The 19159-nt window shown below is 45.4% G+C and overlaps 1 protein-coding gene across 2 annotated transcripts in view; it reads right to left on the bottom strand.

Moving 5' to 3' along the window:
• adamtsl3 (ADAMTS-like 3) overlaps positions 1-19159 on the bottom strand; it is a 63122-nt gene that overhangs the window by 37390 nt on the left and 6573 nt on the right. For both annotated transcript variants that reach the window (XR_002276950.1, XM_020624394.1), the window contains exon 2: positions 1210-1326. Coding sequence is in view for 1 of the 2 variants with exons in the window: in XM_020624394.1 (XP_020480050.1) it covers positions 1210-1326 (117 nt within the window). In the remaining variant the exon portion in view is untranslated. The remainder of the gene's footprint in view (positions 1-1209; positions 1327-19159) is intronic.

Genomic DNA, 19159 nt, shown 5'->3' with positions numbered 1-19159 from the left:
TCCTTAATATTTGTTTATGGAGGTTGACGTGGTTGAAGCACTACAGTGCATGCTTGCCATCACATAATAAATACGGGTTAATTTAGAAAGGCATGTTAGGCTTTAGCTGTTTAAGACAGCTCTATTCCATCAAAGCAGTTCGTGCTCTGGCTGCCAGGAAAAACACTTTCCTTCTGAGCGAACAATTCATCTGTGGCCCTCTTGGGGGACAGGGTAAAGGGTGCCGGGGAGGTCAGACTTATTGCCACCAACAAACCCTGGCACATACTCATGAAAGTTAAACAAGAGAAAGTGAATCCAAGTCGGAGCCCGGGATCCCCCTCCTGGGCTGCTTGCTAATTAAGCTGCGTTTGTCTTGGCTTTGAATCAGGTTTGATCCTGAGCCAACATCCAACGCGGTGCTGAAAGGAATCATAAGTGTGGCTCCTGGGAGTCTGTAAGCTCCTCATAGGAAGACGCATCAGGATTGAGGAACAATAAAATAATTTTGGGATTTGGGATGCACCTTGAGTGGTTCTCTCCTAAAACTGAAAATGTCCTCTGTCTGCATCAGATTTGTACATTTATCCTGCACAGATGAATGTTCACATCAGCCCTCACAATCCAGCTTTAAAGTGTGATGGCAAGTTCAAGCAGCTGCGTCGTAAACCCGAGTACAGTCAGGTCACTTTCATAATATACTCACAGCAAAAGTGCAACGTTAAACTTCACCTCTGATCCTGACTCCTGTGAAACCTCACCTGGACTGATCCCTTCGCAGAGCGAGCTCACCCCTCCCGCTCGGCTGGGTTAAACATCTGGGTGAGAGAGGACTGGTGTGTCATCAAAGGTGACAACAGAGCGGGCGTAACGTAATGCAACAAAGCCAGCCCACCCGACGTGTGCATCTGACTGCGGGTATTGTGTGTGTTTGCCTGTTTCACATCAAACTAGGTCAGCCTGCAATCAGATGACACCTCCACTCCCATTGGCCCACGATCATCACTGGCTTGTTTTCATTACAGAGGTGTGAGATGGCTGATTGTTCACTCCTCTGGTGTGGAGTGTTGTGTAAACACACTGCAGTAGATGATTCATTTTTATCTGTCATTTCAATTTACTTTTATGTAAGTTAGACAAGAAAGAACTGTTGATCGTTGAAATTAAAAATCAGACTAGGTGGATTCACTGCTGTGCAAACAGAGCAGTGATTTCTGGCCAGGCTCTTACCGCGTCGTCTGGCTTTTGGCTGCTGTCGTGGAGCGGCTCATCGGGGAGGTGGTCCCGTCGAATCAGAGTGAACTCTCTGATGAACACCGCTTCTCCATCGCTGGCCCACACAGCAACCTGAAAACCAGAATCAGTGCCAGGTTGGTCAGTACACATACTGCATCTGAAACAGGTACAGTAATGAAAGTTCTGCAACAAGAAAAGCTCACAGCACTCTTGGGAAAAAAAAAAAACCATCAAGGCAGACGTGTGATGCAGCGAGAGGAGGCTACGCTTTGTGCAGCGAAGTTTAGGCCAAGGATTATCAGAAATACAAGGTATTTGACTCCTTGTAGTTTTCATGACCACGAGCATAGAGCCGTGCTTGAACTCATGTTGTCATACAAACAGAAAAATGTATGTGAACCATCAGATTTGAATCTTTTTTGACTTTAGACAAGTGATTGTGCCTTTAAAGAGACACATAAAACGACAGAGCTGGACACACAGCTCAGCAGTAGCTCCACTTAAGATTGTTTAGCGTTATTTCAGGATTTTACAACTTTCACATTTTACCAACACTTCCCATAAATCTAGGATTTCATGGGACTCAAGTGTGAAACTGTGCAACTGCATAATAAGAAACACACAAAACAAAGCCATGTTCTACTGGATCCTTCTGTATGGGGTAAAGCAAAAGGAACCGGGCACACAGCGATGCAACAGGCTTTCTGTTATTTATACCACAGTGCGTCTATCAGCACTCTCCTCTGGGGCAGCGGTGATGGTGATTAGTAGGTTCTAGTAAAACCATTTCTATTTGCAGTCATTTACAGAGGACAGAGAGTTTTTGGTTTGTGCTCTCAACTGCACATGATGAGAGGAATCATCGGGCTCTGGAGGAACACAGCACAGAGATCCGATATCAGAAGACACAGTAACCCGCCACTGCAGGGCGAGGGGCATTGTGGATAGGGCCCATTAGCAGCATAGCAGGGCCCACATTCTCAAGGACGTATAAATCCACTGAGTGGGGGCCCTCAGCTGCTCTCTGTGGGTCATAAACACCCTGTAACTGGCTGCCTCTCTGGCCTGCGCCAAGGCAGAGCGAAGCCGAGCAGGGGACGTGGGTTGTTGGGGGCTGCAGGTTTTTAGCTGTGTAGGCTAAAAAAAAAAAAAAAAAGACTGCTGAGCAACTGCAACAAAACTTGCATCAACTTTCTGTGGGAACGAACCTCAGAGTGGATTTTTAAATGAGACAAATCAAATCTGGTCTAAAGCTCTACAGCCAGCACAGCTTAGCCACAGTTATAACAGCACATAACTCAGGGCAGAAGCCTCCTGCAAAGGCCATTGTACTGGGTAGGGATCAGCAGATGTGGCAGCTGCTGGGCCAAACACTTCACTTAATCTGCTTCTTTAAAAATGAATTACAGATAAGATTTTTACGCTTTTATTTATAATTAGCCAGGGTGGCTGTGTAGGTCAGGAATGAGGTGAATGAACGTAAAAACCTATACGTGTGAGAAAGTGGTGGAATACACAGCTGGACATTTAATAGAGCACACATTTCTCAGATTGTCTCAACAGTTTAAAGCCCATCTGAACTACACACCCCAGAGACTTGAATGTATCAGCAGGGGAAACCAAATCGCTGATATGAGAACTTATCACAATACAATATGGTGAAAGGACTCCACCGAGGCTAAAAGTTAAAATACTGCAGAACCACAAGCCGGGGGTAAAGCAAACATCGTCACGCATACGATCATTAAGAGACGTTCTGCTGGTGTGTCAGCTAAGGTGGACTGGAAACCACTTGTGTGACCAGATGTCCTTGATCAGGGCCAAACGGAGGCCGAGCCAAGATTGAACACGACAATTATGTTTTTCTCAGAAGATTGTCACCTTCGTCCTCAGAAATTATATTCTCACAGACTTGCAGCCGCAAACCTGACATTTCTTTCTTTGTTTGCATCCATTCTTCTTAAAGACGTGGAATATGCTGGGACCAGACTGAACTACAGGCTAATGGTGCATGACAGCTAAGCTCTGCCTCACTGGGGTCTTGAGAAAGGAGAATCTATCAAACTTATTTCTCTAGGAAAACACACTGGCTGCTCAGGGCTGGCGTCTATTCTGCATAACCCCACTGGATTAAACCATTAGGACCTGGCAGAGGAATCAATATTTCCAAAGAGGCTCCAAGTACTGGGTTTTGGTATCATGCAGGGAAAGATGCTGAGAATCTCCTGCATGGGCAAACAAATCAACTTTGAGTGATACTTTATTTTACAGGTCTGCACGTTTCAGTTTATGTCCATATAATTTGGTACTATTTCTAGGTCAGATTAAGGAGGGATCACTTGGTTCACTTCAGTTCATTCTAAATACTAAGCTAGAGCAAACCTGAGGCAGTTACTTGGGGGGCAGAGGGACGGCTACGCATCCTTTTCTCCAAAACAACACGAGTCACGCTCAGATCCAACCTGAGCGGGTGTGCATGTCAATGCGACAAAGGGCAAAGCCGGTGATTCGTTAACCTCGGTGAAGAGATCGATTTCAAAAGGCAAGTCTGAACCAGGGAAGAGGAGAGGAAGGAAAGTCAAGGGCAAGTCGGGGCTTCAAACGCACACAAACAACAGGAATAACATCCAACCTGATATTATAATTGAGCTGTTCTACAGTGTGGTGGCAGCTTCCACTGTTTGGATGGAAACTGTGAAAAGCAAGTGACTTACCAAGCTGCACTAGGCCAAACCTAGACTTGTGCCTTTGATTATTAAGGTTTCATCCAATGTGTAGATAAGGACACCCCGATCTCAAGCCCAGCTCCTGTCTGAACGAAACCTAAGAGGGAAAGATATTTTTGCTAATCCACTTTCAAGGGGATTTATGAGTTTTCACTTAACACATTCTGATGGAGGAAGCAGTGCCGCCCCCCCCCTCCACTGCTCTTTCATAAGCCAAGAAGGAAGATGCCTTCTCTCTGTCATATCTGTCCCAGGCCCCCACACGTTGATCTGTTACTGTGAACTTAGTTTAATACTTGCTCATTACAGGCCCAAGCCCAGTGCTACCTCAGGATTTCAGGACTGATGAAGGCCATGACAGAGTCTTGGCTCCCCCCAGGCAACAAGACACCCTTCAGAGTAGAGCAGGAGAAAAACACTCCTGGTTACAGTTTTCACTTTTTACACAGGATACCTGCAAACAGCTGGTGACAAAGCTCTGTGGGAAACTAAATCAAGCTGAAGTACTTTCAGCACATTCTGATTCCTGATGGATTGTTTCGTTATCTTAACATTATTCCTCAGACAACCTTTGAAAATGGACCTCGTCTCTGCCAGATTCCTCCCAGGCTGATTTACTGAGCTCTGTCCTGCGAGCATGAGGAGAAGTGAGGCGCGGAGCTTAACTCGTCTTCATTGCCGCCCTCTTCAACTCCCACCACTTATCATCTTCAACAGCACAAGGAATGAAAAGCCTCAGGGGACAGAAGAGAAACCTACCTGTAATAGATGGAAGGTTTCCCTGGCTCCGTCTGTGGCGTTTACGCTCTGTTCCCCCCATGTTTTAATTTCTCTGAAGATGCGTGGCATCTCCCTAATGATGCATGAGCACGTCTCTGACACGGCCTTTCAGTCTCATGACATAGCACAGTGCCTGTTTAAAAAGTATTTCTTGTCGAAACAATACACTGGTGAAGAACATAATGCAGTGAAGTTAAACTGGATGGAAGAAAGGTGTAGAAGATTTTAAAAATCCTTTTATTATAGGTGTATAGAACACAGATAAAGTGCATGCTCAAATTAACAGCTAACATTTGGCACATTTATGCCAGCACCTGTTTAACCACACCTGCTCTTCACAAGGAGGGAGATGTAGATGTGGTGAAACACAAACATATCAAAGTGTGAGGAAAAGGAGCTCCAAAGACCGGTGGCCTCCGGACGTGGCTTTTATGAGGAGCAGGCTGCACTTCAGGAGACTGATACTGGACTAAAGAAGTCATCAGACTAGTCCTGGGCATGGACCTGGCACCTGACTGTCAGAGGTGAGAACTACAGCCTCACATCGTTTCCTGTTTTTCATAATTTGAAGAGAGAAAACTTAAGGTTTCTTATTATGCACATTGCTTAATGGTCAAATAATTCTGTTGAAAAAGTTTGTAATTTAACCTTTTAATGTGTCTGACTGCTGTTTTAACATCAGTGTGTTGGCTCCTCATTTACACTTAGGTTAGAAAAAGTCACATGCACGGCAAAATGAACAGAACAAGTGCTGCATCACACAGCTGGGCCTCAGCCTGCGATCCCCTGGAACGTCACTCGGCATAATGCAGAAACAGGCAGAACAATCGGGTGCATCAGGTCTGAGTGTTTATGCTCTCCTGGTTTTACCGTCCTGCACGTGCACTGCTCTGCCCAGCAGGACGTCACCGCCTCACGGACTAAACTGTTACAGTCTGTCATCACAGCCGCCAGCGTGACTCGGTCCTGCTCAGCAAACAGCAACGGAAATGGAAAGACATTCACAACATGAAGTGCACGTTTAAAAACGTTTGTATTCGTGTTTAATGAGTATATTTTTTGCAGTCACGAGCCACATCATCGATGATAACATGGCACGAGTACGAGTTATTTTTGGCGTCTTACAGTCCGCTAACAGTGTCTCATGTTTTTTTTCCTTTGTATGAGGCAACAGGAAAAGTCATGAAGAAGTCACCATCAATCATTTTATACCATGTTTGTCATTGGTCATTTTTCTCCAACTGCCCGCTGGCGTGTGCGAGAATCCATTTTAACCACAAAATATCAGCCTGCAAAACAAACAGAGACCAAATACTGCGATTCTCACACGGGATGTTCTCTTACAATAAATCACAGCTCTTCACCCCCGAGCTGACCGCAGGCTGACTGCAACGTGACCGGTCACAGAGTGCAACATTAACAAGTAGCAGATTTCAAGGTTAGTCCACCTGTGGCCCACGTGTGAGGGCACGGGTTCTCATGGAGGAGTCTCACTGCTTAAGCCTTCGAATCCCACTAACATAATGCAGAAACAGTCGCACCACTAATCTGTGCAGCAGACGTCGTGTGGTTTCCCAGCTCAGGTAACAACCGCTATTACATTTAATATGGAGGTTTTTAATGAGGCCCTCAAAAGTTCTTACAGCTCAGTGAACAGTGGAGAGCGTTGTGACAACGCCAGGACTGGAACGCACTGTAAGGCCACAAAATCAGAAGTGTTTTCTTAATAAAACAGATCTACTGTACCGCAGCCACTGTGCTGATGATTCTGCATGGCTCTCTCTCAGTCCTCTGCAGTGTGGGAGCACTGGGAAATATCTTCTGGACATGTCTCTAAACTCAAGTCAAAGCAAAGGTACAACAAAGCACAATGACAAGACTGAGGAGGGACTGACACTCCTGACCTTTTCTGTCTTATGTACCAGCTGCAGGAAACACTGACAGGCCCACAGGGGAGAGGAAGACCACATCTGAACAAATCTCATTTCATTTCCTGAAACATGCAGTTGTTCCTGTAACACGCTACACGTAGAAGGAAATGTCACTGCAGGATGATGTTGAGCTAGAACCACTTTTGTGAAGCGCTGAGGCTGAGTCCTAAGCAGAAAGGACAGATTTTAAATGCAAGGATGTAACTATACATGTATTTCAGGACAATTACATAAGTAAATGAAGTGAAAAGCATTGGATTTGGGTCCCTCCTTGTTCCCCTGTGGTTGAACTTTGCTCTCTGTCCAGTGAGGGAAACAAAGAGCAGCAGCTGGGAGACCTCAGCTGGACGCTACAGCTCTGCTTTAACACATCCACCCAGTTCGCATCTTAGATCCCACCCACTTAAAGACAAATAAGCCACTTGTTTTCCTGACCGCTGCCTCGGCCCATGATGGATGGCCAGCGTGTAACATAGGCGGGACGGTTACGTAAGAGTGTGAAACTCGAGCAAGGGAGGGTGGACAGCCCTGATCAAGTCACAGTTTTACAGGACGACACAAGCTGTGTTTCCCAAAATCATCCATCTTCTCCTTCTCTGTCTGACCTGAGGCTGAAAAGACAGAGCAAGTTCATCATTTACCTTCCAAAGGTTGAGTTTTTTTTATTTTTGGCTTTTATTTTAGGATGAAACCCTGAAAAGCTCTGACTTCCTTTGTTAATGACCTTTTTCCAGAGGATGCAGTAACACAGGCTTTTCAACTATTCCTTTGCACAGAGAGAATCTGTTCCCTGAAAAGCTCTGAATCAGAATCAGAATCAGCTTTAGTGGCCAGGTGTGTCAGACACAGGAGGAATTTGACTCTGGTACATCAGCTCTCAATGTGCATGTACATATCCCCATGCAAGGGGCAAGTAAACAGACCGACATAAGGCTGTGTAGTATAACAAAATAAGCAGTATAAACAGGCAGTAAACAAGTCAGGACACCTGAGGTTAACCTGCTACTGGAGCCCTGTAACAAAGGCCTGTTTTATATATGACATTTACATGTATTTTTAGTTTCCGATGACTCTGAAGGTTCCCCGGCACTGTGATCAAATGTGCAGCGCCTGCATCCAGTCCAATGTCCACATGCTGGTACCAACCAGGAGAGCATCACTGGTGCGTAGTGCGAGTGAACACTGCATGCTCTCACATGAACACAAGAGTGGCAGCAGTCCAGCCATCAGACATGGACAGAGTGAGCCTGCAGCAGCTGAGGCAGCTCGCTCTCACGGCTCCTCATTAGTCCGATCGATTCACTGGATCACGTAGTTGTGACTGCTGACTTCTATGAGTAATGAAGCTGTGTGAAAGCGGGATCGCCCGCACTGACATCAGCAGCTACAAAGATTAATGGTGTAGCTGTGTGTTCAGCCATAACTAAGTAGCAGGTTTCAATTCATAGCTTCATTCATAACTATGCACAAACATGTGTCCTCCATCATATGAATTTGTAGAAGGATTAAAATTGACAGCTGTGTGGCACAGTCACAACACAGTATCCCACATGGAGCAGGCCATCGGGTTCGCTGCCGAGTGCTCCTGCAGGGCTGGCTCCAAACGCCAGGGTAAATTCACACATAAAGGTGACTGTCACTGGATGATTGATGAGGATGGTTGTTATGGAGTACTGTAGCGGCGCCCTGGTAGTTTCTTTCCATTCCAGTTTTAATAACAACTTGCTCTCAAGGGAAATGATTTGAGAGCCAAAGATGAAAATTAAAAACTCATCTTACTAAAACACGGTCTACTGTGTTCATCAGGATCAACATCGTTTCTGCAAAGCAGGTGAACTTTTTAGCCCAAACTAGGCAGAAGAACAAACACCTCATCATAACATAAGTAGGAGTAACAGCTTGAGATCTCATAACCAAGTTCATGCTGACCCAGGAGATAAGATTCACCCTCATACTCCTTCAAAACACACAGCACTTATCTTTAATAAAAATAGTTATGAACTATATTTGCACTTAGATATTTTAGACACCACATATGCATTTTAAAAACCCACACAAGAAAATAAATGTTCAAAAATGGGCTTCTGTTGCCAGTATCTTAGAACAATTGATCTGTTCAATAACATTTCCCTTAACGTGGGCCTGAGGTGTAGCACAGGTGACTATGAGCCGTTTTTCCAAGGCAAGAATAAAAGCAGCACTGTGAGATGTGGCTGTTTCCCCAGTTGTCCATGAAATGCATGGAAGTTGTCCCTGCTGGACCTCCCAAGAGACCAACACAGTAATCCTCTGTTTTCTTTGAAACAGACGGTGGACAAAGCTGGTAAAGTGCCGGCCTGAACCTCAACCACACACCGCTGAAGACCAAACAAAAGAAGCCTTGGTGTTCAACAAGGCAAACGCCGTCTTCAGTGCTCCATAAGAGTGCAACCTGTGAAGACCCCATTCTGATACCACAGCAAAGCCAACTGTTTTCTTCGACATCATGCCTTGGTCTTCTCCAGAGCACCATCTGCGGCTGCCAACCGGTCCTTGTTGCATTTCTGCTCCCGATTTAAGTCCTCATTTGCATGACCATCGACCTATTTTCATTTCCATTTAGTAGCATTCTTGAGCCCTGACCTCATCTGGCTGGCAGCGAGACAAACAATGAAATGCTGCTGTGCCTGTTGCATAGCTCATTAGTTATCCGGTGCTCCGCTCCATAATCCTATAATTGTGTTCTGCATTACTGGGAGCCAGCTGGGCACAAAGGGGGAGAGATATTGGACGTTCACAGGCAAGCTACATTGTCTTTCAGTTGCTTTTTCTGTACAGTGTGTGAATCAGAGCAGTCACATCCTTCAGCACTCGGGAGCTGTAGCATGTGTGTGTCCTATTAAAATGACTTTTCAAGGTTTAACTCTGAATCATTTTTACAAATCAGCAATTTTCCGTTTAATCTGCAACAGATTTTTAAATATCCATCACAGAGCAATTCCAGTTTGAATGTTCATACTGTGTTCAATCTCAAATGTCATCTGTATTTAGAACACACCCAGCTTTGGCCACGTTCCTGATAACGGTGAAGTTCAGGTTGTCCTAGAGTACCAGAATAAATGTTGACAATATCGTGATTAACTTTTAAAAAAAGGGCCCGTGTCTCCGTCTGGCAGGCGTTCCCACACATCCCCGCTCAACTCGACATGCTCCTGCAGCCAAACAAACCACAAACATCGTCATCACTCAGGCACACGAGCTGAGGAAACCCAGCCACCTGTCAGGGGTCCTTTAAATACGACAATCGCCCCGGGAACCTGCATCTGAGAGGCACACAAAAGATCGGAGTCAACAATGTATTCATCAGCAGGATATGATGATACAGCCAATGTAATGTGACAGTTTAATGTTGTCCATCTATTGTGTTGTCGACATGCTGAGATTCCAGAAGGTGTGATTATCTCAAAAGATTGATGACAACTAAATGAGCAGAAAGGTAAATCTGCTGTCACGAATATCTTAGATAACACACACACAAAAAAACCTTCATCGTGATAGATGGACAGAAAATGAGTGCAGCTGTCACTGATAATGGAGGGTGATTGCCGAGACTTGTGACGACGATAGCGCGCCAAGAAAAATGATTCAAATATCCCTGTCATACTTGTGTAATTGCAGACGAGAGGGAGCGGTTTCATGAATGACGTCCCTGACATCTGGGATGCAGCCAAAGTGGCGTTCGAAGGAGGGGGGGCGCTGGGTAGATGAGGGGGTTATTTGGCACATTTCGTCCTCCACATTCCCGCTGTATTAAAGAGACACATCGTAGGCGCCATCTGAACCCTTAAGCATGCCATGGGAGATTTATCTGACACTATGTGTGCACCCGCTGGACTGTCTGCCTTTACTGTATGACACTGTGTGTGTCTGTGAATGTAAATGATGTAGTGCTTATTCCCTGTGTCTATGGTTAGCTTCTTAAGGGGATTTACATGTCTGCTGTGATGGTGGTGTTGCATTGTTCTAATTGTGTTACATTTTCCTCACTTTTCCTGCTTGTGTGCAAATTCCAGGAGCCTCTGTTTGTTCTCTACATCCAAAGCATGGGCCTAGCGGCAGCGAGAGGCTGCGTGTCATGCGTTTGTTGTTACGTTATGGCTCCCTGCGGGGACGGCCGGCGAGCGCTCTGTTGTCTTGGGAAAATCATTTAGCTCCAAAGCAACAGCAGAGCCAAAAGTAGCTTCTCCTGCTGTTTGTTATGGTCAGTTTATACATAAAGTGAGGTCACGGCTGTCTGTCAGAGGGTGTTACTGCACTGATCTCACCCAAAACAAGTGAAGAAATTCCTTCCCAAACCAACTATTGTCAGTTAAGATAACAGTTAACTTGTTCCAACAGTGGCGCACACGTAGCGACAGTCGACAAATATGTGGGGGGATTTACACAGCATTCATAAAGTAAATACTGTTCCTCTGTGTGCAGTGACTAATTTGAAGTACTTGGCCAATGTAGAATTGGGATTTTTACATGGGTGGATACGTAAGCCATGCAAATGTGTTGCTTTCTAGTACAGGACGCACTGAGCACATTCACCGTGAAGTAAAATATGTGCATGTCTTTGCAGCTGGAACCTGATGCCTGTGGTAAGAGTGTCCGCTCATCACTTACCAGAGCAGAAAAATAAAGTTAGACTGGGAATCAAGGCTGCAGCCATTAGGATGTCAGCTCATGTCTGCAGCTCCAACAGCCTCTCTGCTCATTGGGCTGAAGGCAACGTGATATTCTGTACTTTTCTTCTTCTACTGCCAGAATGAGCATTTTGTCTGCAGACACTGGTAAACAGACCAAATGTAGTTACAAAGACTTCCAAGCTTCTGTCTTCAGCTTGTTGAAGTCAGCCCAAATTGTTGAGCTTGGTGGTTCTCCTTCAAACAAAATGGATGCCTAGAGTCACTCTAAAGTTTTGGGAAGAAAAAGGACAAAAAAGGTTAAAAATGAAGTTTGTGCAGGCAGGTGAAGGTTCATATAGCATCTCCCAGCCGTGTTTGGTCTGGCAGTGCAGCTTGTATGTACTGAGAAAGGTGGCTGTGATGAAATGAAATGAACAAAGAGGCTCAAGGCGAGGAGATCATTGGATTTGGCTGAGCCTGAACGTGAGTGTGTGCTCAGCAGTGCGGCTGTGTTTGCACAGCTGGAGTGTGTGCCCAGGGTCAGCTCAGCAGGGAGCAGGGTTTAGTGCTGCCGGGCGCCGCTAGAGTACATGCCTGCTGAAGAATCACTGGACACCTCCCTCTCCGTGTCCTTCCCTTTTCAGAAATATGTGGGCACCAAACACACGAGGCTCACAGAGGACGCTCCTGACAAAACATCATTCGGTGATAGGAAGACATTTTTCCATCTGGGGCAGGCTGACCTGGCACCACAGTAGTATCTAAAAAAACAGCTTTTGGTTTTTTTTATCCAAAGCTGTGGAAGCCTTATCCACGGAGCATCAATTAACTACATTTGATGGGAGACAGCATGAGCAGGGAGCTGACTGAAATGAAGCCTGGATATCATTTACTCCTCACGTCTTCACCACATCTATACTGCAATCAGATGTAAAGCACAGACAGAACCTGCCCCGATGCTGAAACAGTACGACTCACGTTAGGACGGACCTGACAGGTTAACTGGCACAGGTGGCCGTGGCTTCAGTTTGTGTGAGAAATGTTTGTCTGTCAGAGTGAAGAGCAAACCTCTGGTGGCAAGTGGCTGGAGGCTCTCAGCGGCGATCACACCTTCACAAGCTGAGGGACTGAATCGAGTCTTATTGTGCAGGGCACCCACAGGTCACTTGTCTTCAGTCTTCGACTCGTCTCACCGTGCTGGCGTGTTTGACACTGTGAGATATGACTTACAGTGCTAACACACGGAGACCGGAGGCTGTCACATGGTGATAAACATACATAGTCAGAAGGAGAAAATGAAGTTAATGAGGTACAGTATGAAGGTACGGACAGGAAGTCCAGCTACCCGACCCCTGAAACTGAAACTCAGAGGGTCTACTGAGTTTTAGACTGTGCTCAGGGACGGGACAGATAAGGACGTCTACGGTGTAGTGTTACACCTCAACATAACTAATCACCTGCTTATGGAAACACAATACGACACTCCTTATCGAAGACATTTAGGCCGCCTAAACACCTGACTAGCTTTGATAAGGACAACCTCGAAGTTAAAGACATAGCTCCTTAAACAGCGGAGACATTTGAGACTCTAAAACCTCACGGTGGCATCTTCGGCTCCATTGTGATAGAGGTTCATAAAAGGCTTAGATCAAGCAGGGCTGCTTTCAAAAGGCGCACAACCCTCTTCGAAGTTCCTGACAGAACTGACTTGCTCTGGCATCTAGAGTTTCAATCTGATAGCTCCAAAATTGCTTCTGCAACCAGAACCTTTTGGACGTGGCCCACGCGGCTCTTCCATTGCTGTCGGGGCGTGTAGCAGAAATGGCTGCACATTCTGGGGTGGCTGTGGCTCACGAGGTAAAGCAAGTCGTCTTCTGACCAGCAAGTTGGTGGTTCGACTCCCGGTCTCCCCACATGCCTAAGTGTCCCTGAGCAAGACACTGAACACCAAATTGCTCCCGGTGGCTTGACTAGTGCCGTTGTGTGGCAGCCTCGTCGTGTGTGTGAATGTGTGAATGGTGTATGATCTCCCTGTAAAGTGCTTTGGCCAGTGCATAAAAGCTCTATATAAATACAGTCCATTTACCATTCTGCAGGTTTCACATTGGCTGCAGATATCTAGGTGACAGGCATCTCAAACCAATGCGAGTACAGCTTTATGCAGCGCTAGCAAACCCCCTTCAACAGCAGGTGCTTTTTTTATTTAGTTTATTATTCACTGACATTTAAAACCAATTACAGTTTTATTCAGTGGCCTTCGTCCATGAGTGCTCCTGATTGGTTTTAAAAAAAATCCATCTGTTCTGCAGGTTTCTGTCGTTCTGATAAAAAAATCCATCTGTTCTGCAGGTTTCTGTCGTTCTGATAAAAAAATCCATCTGTTCTGCAGGTTTCTGTCGTTCTGAGCTGGATTCTGCTGCACTAGCTAACAAGACCTGTCCTTGTAACAGGCTAAATGCGTCTACGTCCTACTGATGACTACAGAGCAGGTGGCAAGAAACCAGCTGGGACAGACAATGACGTCTAGGGCTGTGAGTGTGAAGCTTAAGTTACCTTCAGCTGGGTGTTTATTGTGTTAATAGGCAATAGCAACAAACAAACAACTAAACAAATGTACACTTTTGTCAGAAGACAGATTTTTAAATGAACACTACCTGTTATTTAGCTCCTATTTCTTATATGTCCCCTCTCTAGTACTGTTCTAATGTAGTATTGGTTAACAACGCATGAATGTAAGAAGTAGAAGAGGATGTAGACACAAAGGCCCGTGCACGCTGCAGCATTACGACAGCAGCTGGATGCGCATGATATTAATGAGACAAGTGGTGGATCCGCCCTGATTCACATGCGTCAGCCAGATAAGTGGGGCGAGCAAGTTTGCTGAGGGTCCAGGAGCCCAGCTGGCTCCTCGTGTACAGTCAAAGCCCTTGACGTGCACAGCCTTTGATATGCTGACTGGCGGTCACAAAGTCGTGCCTACAGAGAAGTTCTGCTGTCTTGTGCATGCGTGTTCATTTGTGGTGTTAAATCCAGGAAGTAACTGGCCAAGCCTCCACCTCAACCAGCAGAAAGATCGTGACGTCTTTTCAAATGTATCTCCACTGATGGAAACTTCATCATTAACTGGTTCATTACCCACAGCTCCAATCAGATACCATGATACAAGGTGCACACAAATCACTGCACAAACACACACAAGCTAGACTGAAGGACGGTATAAAAAAAAGACAAGAACGCTTACACCAGTTTTCCCACTCTCCTTGGAATATAAAATTATCTGGGAAAACTGCCACCATAGTTCTATTCCTCCTCCTCCTCCTCCTCTCTCTCTCTGTGGCACTGCTCCACACCTCCTCTCTGCACAGCACTGCAGAGGAAGAGACAACCCAGAGCATATGCTGCTCATCTGTCACCCACTTTTTTCCTGACACTCTCTCCGAGTTTGAGCGGCAAGGAGCAGGAAGCCTGAGAGCTGAAGTAGGTTAGAGGCAGGAAAAGGGAGAGGCTGAACCCCCAGACCCAGTGGGAGCTCAGCGAGGCAGCCAGCGGGCATGCCCGGCTGCACTGTGGAGCTAAGCCTCAGCTGTTATGAGTGTACAAAGACTAACAGGAGGAAATGAAATGATGATTTATTGCCTAAATATGTAGGAATACTGCTGCTTTCTGAGCTTTCTGGATAAGCAGAAATTAAAGGGACACATATATCAAATATGTCAAGTAGATAAAAAGATAATTGAACGACAGATCGGCACGGAAGCTCACATTTGCATATTTACTTCCAGATACCAGCATGTGGGAGCACGATTCACCTGTGGCTGCATTACAGACACATGTGGCTGCAGAGATAAAAAAAGAGCGAGACAGACTTTGTTGAACATGAACCTACATCCTCAGCTGCACCTCAGGGCGACGTGTACGGCTAACACCTGCACGCAACATGAGCTAACAGCATGCAAACAGTAACTTCTGATGTATCCTATAATGCTTTGGCTCATTACACGTTTACTTTTTAAAACACTGTAAGGAGCAGTTCCACCCTCCTACAGCATGGCCCAATTCCACATCTGCTGTAGAAATCAGTGGTCTGCAAGCCGAGTTTGGTTTAGGGGAAAATATTCCTCTGGAAAATTATTTGTTGTCAGCCTAGATTAAGCCACTGCAATAACAACCACATATAGTAATTGTAGCAGTGAGTGAGTGAGTGTCATTCAATATGAGGTGAGAGACTGGCACTGTGTTAGCTTTGGGCAAACAAATTCCAAACCTGTTATGTAAAACAAATAATGGCCGGTTAGTAAGATGAGGTGGAACTATAACGTTGAGCCGACTGATCGTCCAACTGTAACTCAGTTGACTTGGTCCTAGGTTTTCCTGGTTACACGATGCAGTTTGTATCACGAGGGTTTTATGTCCCCTTTTCTGGACCCACGGGTCTGTTGGCGTTCTTCTGCAGAGCGTGTAGCTCAAGTCAAACACTAAGGGAGTCAAACATTAAAGAAACCCACTTTTCAAGTGACATTGCAGAAGCTTTTATTTTGCTAAATACAGCACAAAGGTGATTATGATCACTATCCAGGTCTAACAGATGTGAGGGACACATCATAAGCTGATTTTCTTAGAGTTCTGACTTTCTTTTGTCCTTTTTTAACAACGTTTGTGTGAAGTAGGAGGATAAGATCAGGACAGTCATCACATTCTGTGGGTAAATGATTAATCCCTGCAGCAGGATGTGCACTAGACACATCTTTCTCTGACATTAACTGCAGAGTTTTCCAGCATAAATGTTAAGTTAAATTTTCATGAAATCAGTTTGGTGCGTTTTTTTTATGGTCATAAATGTTTTCAGCAACAGCCAGTGAATGGATTTACATGCAGTAATTAGCTCCTTACAGTACAGGCCGCCATTCACGGGGGAACACAGGGTGGCTTTTATTGTGAAGCAGTCACAGGAAAACAGTGTCGCCAAGGCTAATGCTAACCTCAGCTGTTCATCAAAACAGTGGTCATGTTCAGCACTTTGACAGCAGATCTGACAGAAACCAACAAATATAAAGTAACTGAGGGTTGAATGTAGAAGCTCAGATTTAATCCTAAAACATCTTCTCTAACCATTTCCTCATACTTGCTGACCTCCACCTCTCCAGAAAAATCGAAGGCTGTGCATATTTGGCACAGACTTGCTTCAGATCATGTAATGATTTGCCTGTTAACGATTACGCTCTCATGTGATGATAGAGCAGTTTGTACCTGTCCAGCCAGCCACATTCCAGCTGTGCCCTCCTGCCCGTCAGCTAACGCACCGACACACACCTGTGTGTGAAGACACATAAGTGGCTCCTGCACAGCCTGCCACATTTTTTGAGAGTGAAAACATCCCTATTTTCTCTCCGTGTCAGTCAGCCTCTCCTTCACTCCTCCTTCCTCCCGTGTTAACAAAAAACAAGTCATGAATTCACCTCAGGCATTGTGTTTAGCTTCTTTTGCCCTTTAATGACACAATATCCTGGCGTTTTATTGAAATCCATCTGATAGCCAGATGTTAAAATGATGTAAGGTGCACCTGGTTTAAATGCTGCACAAGACAGTTGTGTGCTATCTTAAAATATCAGCAGGTTTGCCATTATTCCCTGCAGTTGAGGTAAAGAGCCGTTGATTACGCTGAGCTTCCCCTCTGGGTGACACTCACCTAGAACAGCTCTGAGAACAGCTTTCACTGAGAAAACAAATTCAAGTTAGGACAGAAAAAAAAAGGGGAGGCAGAAGTGAGGAAGCAGAAATTATTCTAGTGAGGTGTGGCTCAGGATCCCTGCTGCAACAGTACTGTCTACCTTTTCAGTGTCAGTGTCAGGGCACATTTACTAGATACTGGTTCATCTCATCCTGAAGAGGTTTGACCCTCTAGGACTTTTGGACATTTCACAGATTAAATATCTCATTTACTCATCAGATATAACCAACAGATTAATCAAGACCCTATACAGTATACCACATGTGTCCAACCAGAGGACAGGGGCCCATGCAAGGGGTCACCAGATAAATCTGAGGGACAACAAGATGATTAATGAACAGGATGAAATAATGTTCTGCTACTCATTTCACTTTAACGGTTACTTTTATCTTGTGAAATACTGTATAGTTTTAACATGTTCCAGCCTCTAGGGTATTGAACACCCGAGGGCTTTAAAAGTGAAACCCTCAAAACATTCAACAAGTGACAAGGAACGAGAAGCAGAAACACTGCTTAAATAAATATATAACAACAGCAAGGGGTCTCAGAAAGGTTGGGGAACACTGCTAGATATAAAAATAATCACAATACAATGCTATTGTGCCTTATATAAGGCCATGAACATATACACTGAGAGCTGATGTACCAGAGTCAAATTCCTCGTGTGTCCAACACATCTGGCCAATAAAGCATGGACAGGTTACTGAACAGGTCTGTTGGGCACAGGCACATGGGCTAGAGCCTCTGTTTGAAGTGACCTCACAACAAATGAAAAGGACACAAAACCACCACAAGGAGGCACAAAACTATAGAACAGATATACAATCCAGCAACAACTAGACACATAGTGAGTGCAAAGAAATGCAAGATGACTACAAAGCCTCTAATCAACTACAAATCAATGTAAAACATGACCAAGAGACACATAATGACTGCAAATAAAAAAAGGCTGAGCCTGCCCTGGACACCACTCTCAGCTAGTTTACAGTCTATGAGTTTGTCAGTTCAGGATGTTTCATACAGAGCCGGCTCGATGTCGGCACAGGCCACCTGGTCACCACAACCCAACTATTCCAGCTATGGAACAAATCATGTTGAGATGAGAGAAGTACCCTGATAACACAAGACCTTAAAGCAGCATGTCCCACTGAGGTAAAGGAGGACTGAGGGGGGATGAAGGGCGAGCGACATGCTCAGTGTCAGACGCCCACTTTTCCAGGTCACGGCTGCCAAATACTTTTCAAGCCACATACCTGTCATCGGGGAGACAGGAGGGGAGGAAGGGGAGCGCCGATAAGGGCGACAGATCCGAACAAGCTGGGTGCATGTGAGGCTGTGTTGTTGGTGCACAGGTCAACGAGAGCGAGATTCAGATGATGTCACTGCGCAGAGGAATGCTGGGACAGAATTCCACAGTGGCACATCAAATGCGCCAGCACGGTGAGATGAGTCGAAGACAAGTGACCTGTGGGTGCATTTTTCTCCTACAGGTAATTACTGTCAGAGGTCATCACTGCACAGCGTGCACAGCAAGACTGTACAGGCCTCCTCCAGACAAAAACATCTCAATAAAGGTGATTTCAGGTTCAACATCGCTGCTTGCTCAGACTTGCCCCTAGAGTCAGAACCTATTTTTTTCCATTTACTGTAATGTAAAGCTTCACACAACCTGCCAACTGCTACCTCACCCCCTCAGAAACCCAGTGAAGATACAGCACAGACTTCCCAAGCAGGGACACCGTCAACAGGGAGCCCCCGACCTTTTCTACATCCACAGCGTCTCTGCTGTGCGGCTGTCACTGCTCGCCCCAGTGCGGCTCGTCCTAAGACCAGGATTTTACATGCACAGCATACAGTAACATCCCTGTGAGCAGCCTGGGAACAGGGAGGGGACATGAAGCTCTGGCTCCACACCACACCCACAGAAATCACAAGATTCAGACACACTTAACTGAGTATTTCCTTTTCATGACACTTTCATTTCTATTACAAAACACTTCAGATTTAAATATTGTACATTTTAGTCCATTAGCTTTAGTTAGCAGCTACAGCTCCTGGCTCTTTCTAAGACAAAGATTCTACATGCAAGGCAGTAACATCCTGCATCTTTTGTGCTTAGCTAAGCAAAAC

Source organism: Monopterus albus, unplaced genomic scaffold, assembly GCF_001952655.1.
Source record: "Monopterus albus unplaced genomic scaffold, M_albus_1.0 scaffold326.1, whole genome shotgun sequence".
Lineage (NCBI taxonomy): Eukaryota > Metazoa > Chordata > Actinopteri > Synbranchiformes > Synbranchidae > Monopterus > Monopterus albus.
This window is presented reverse-complemented; position numbering and strand designations above follow the sequence as displayed.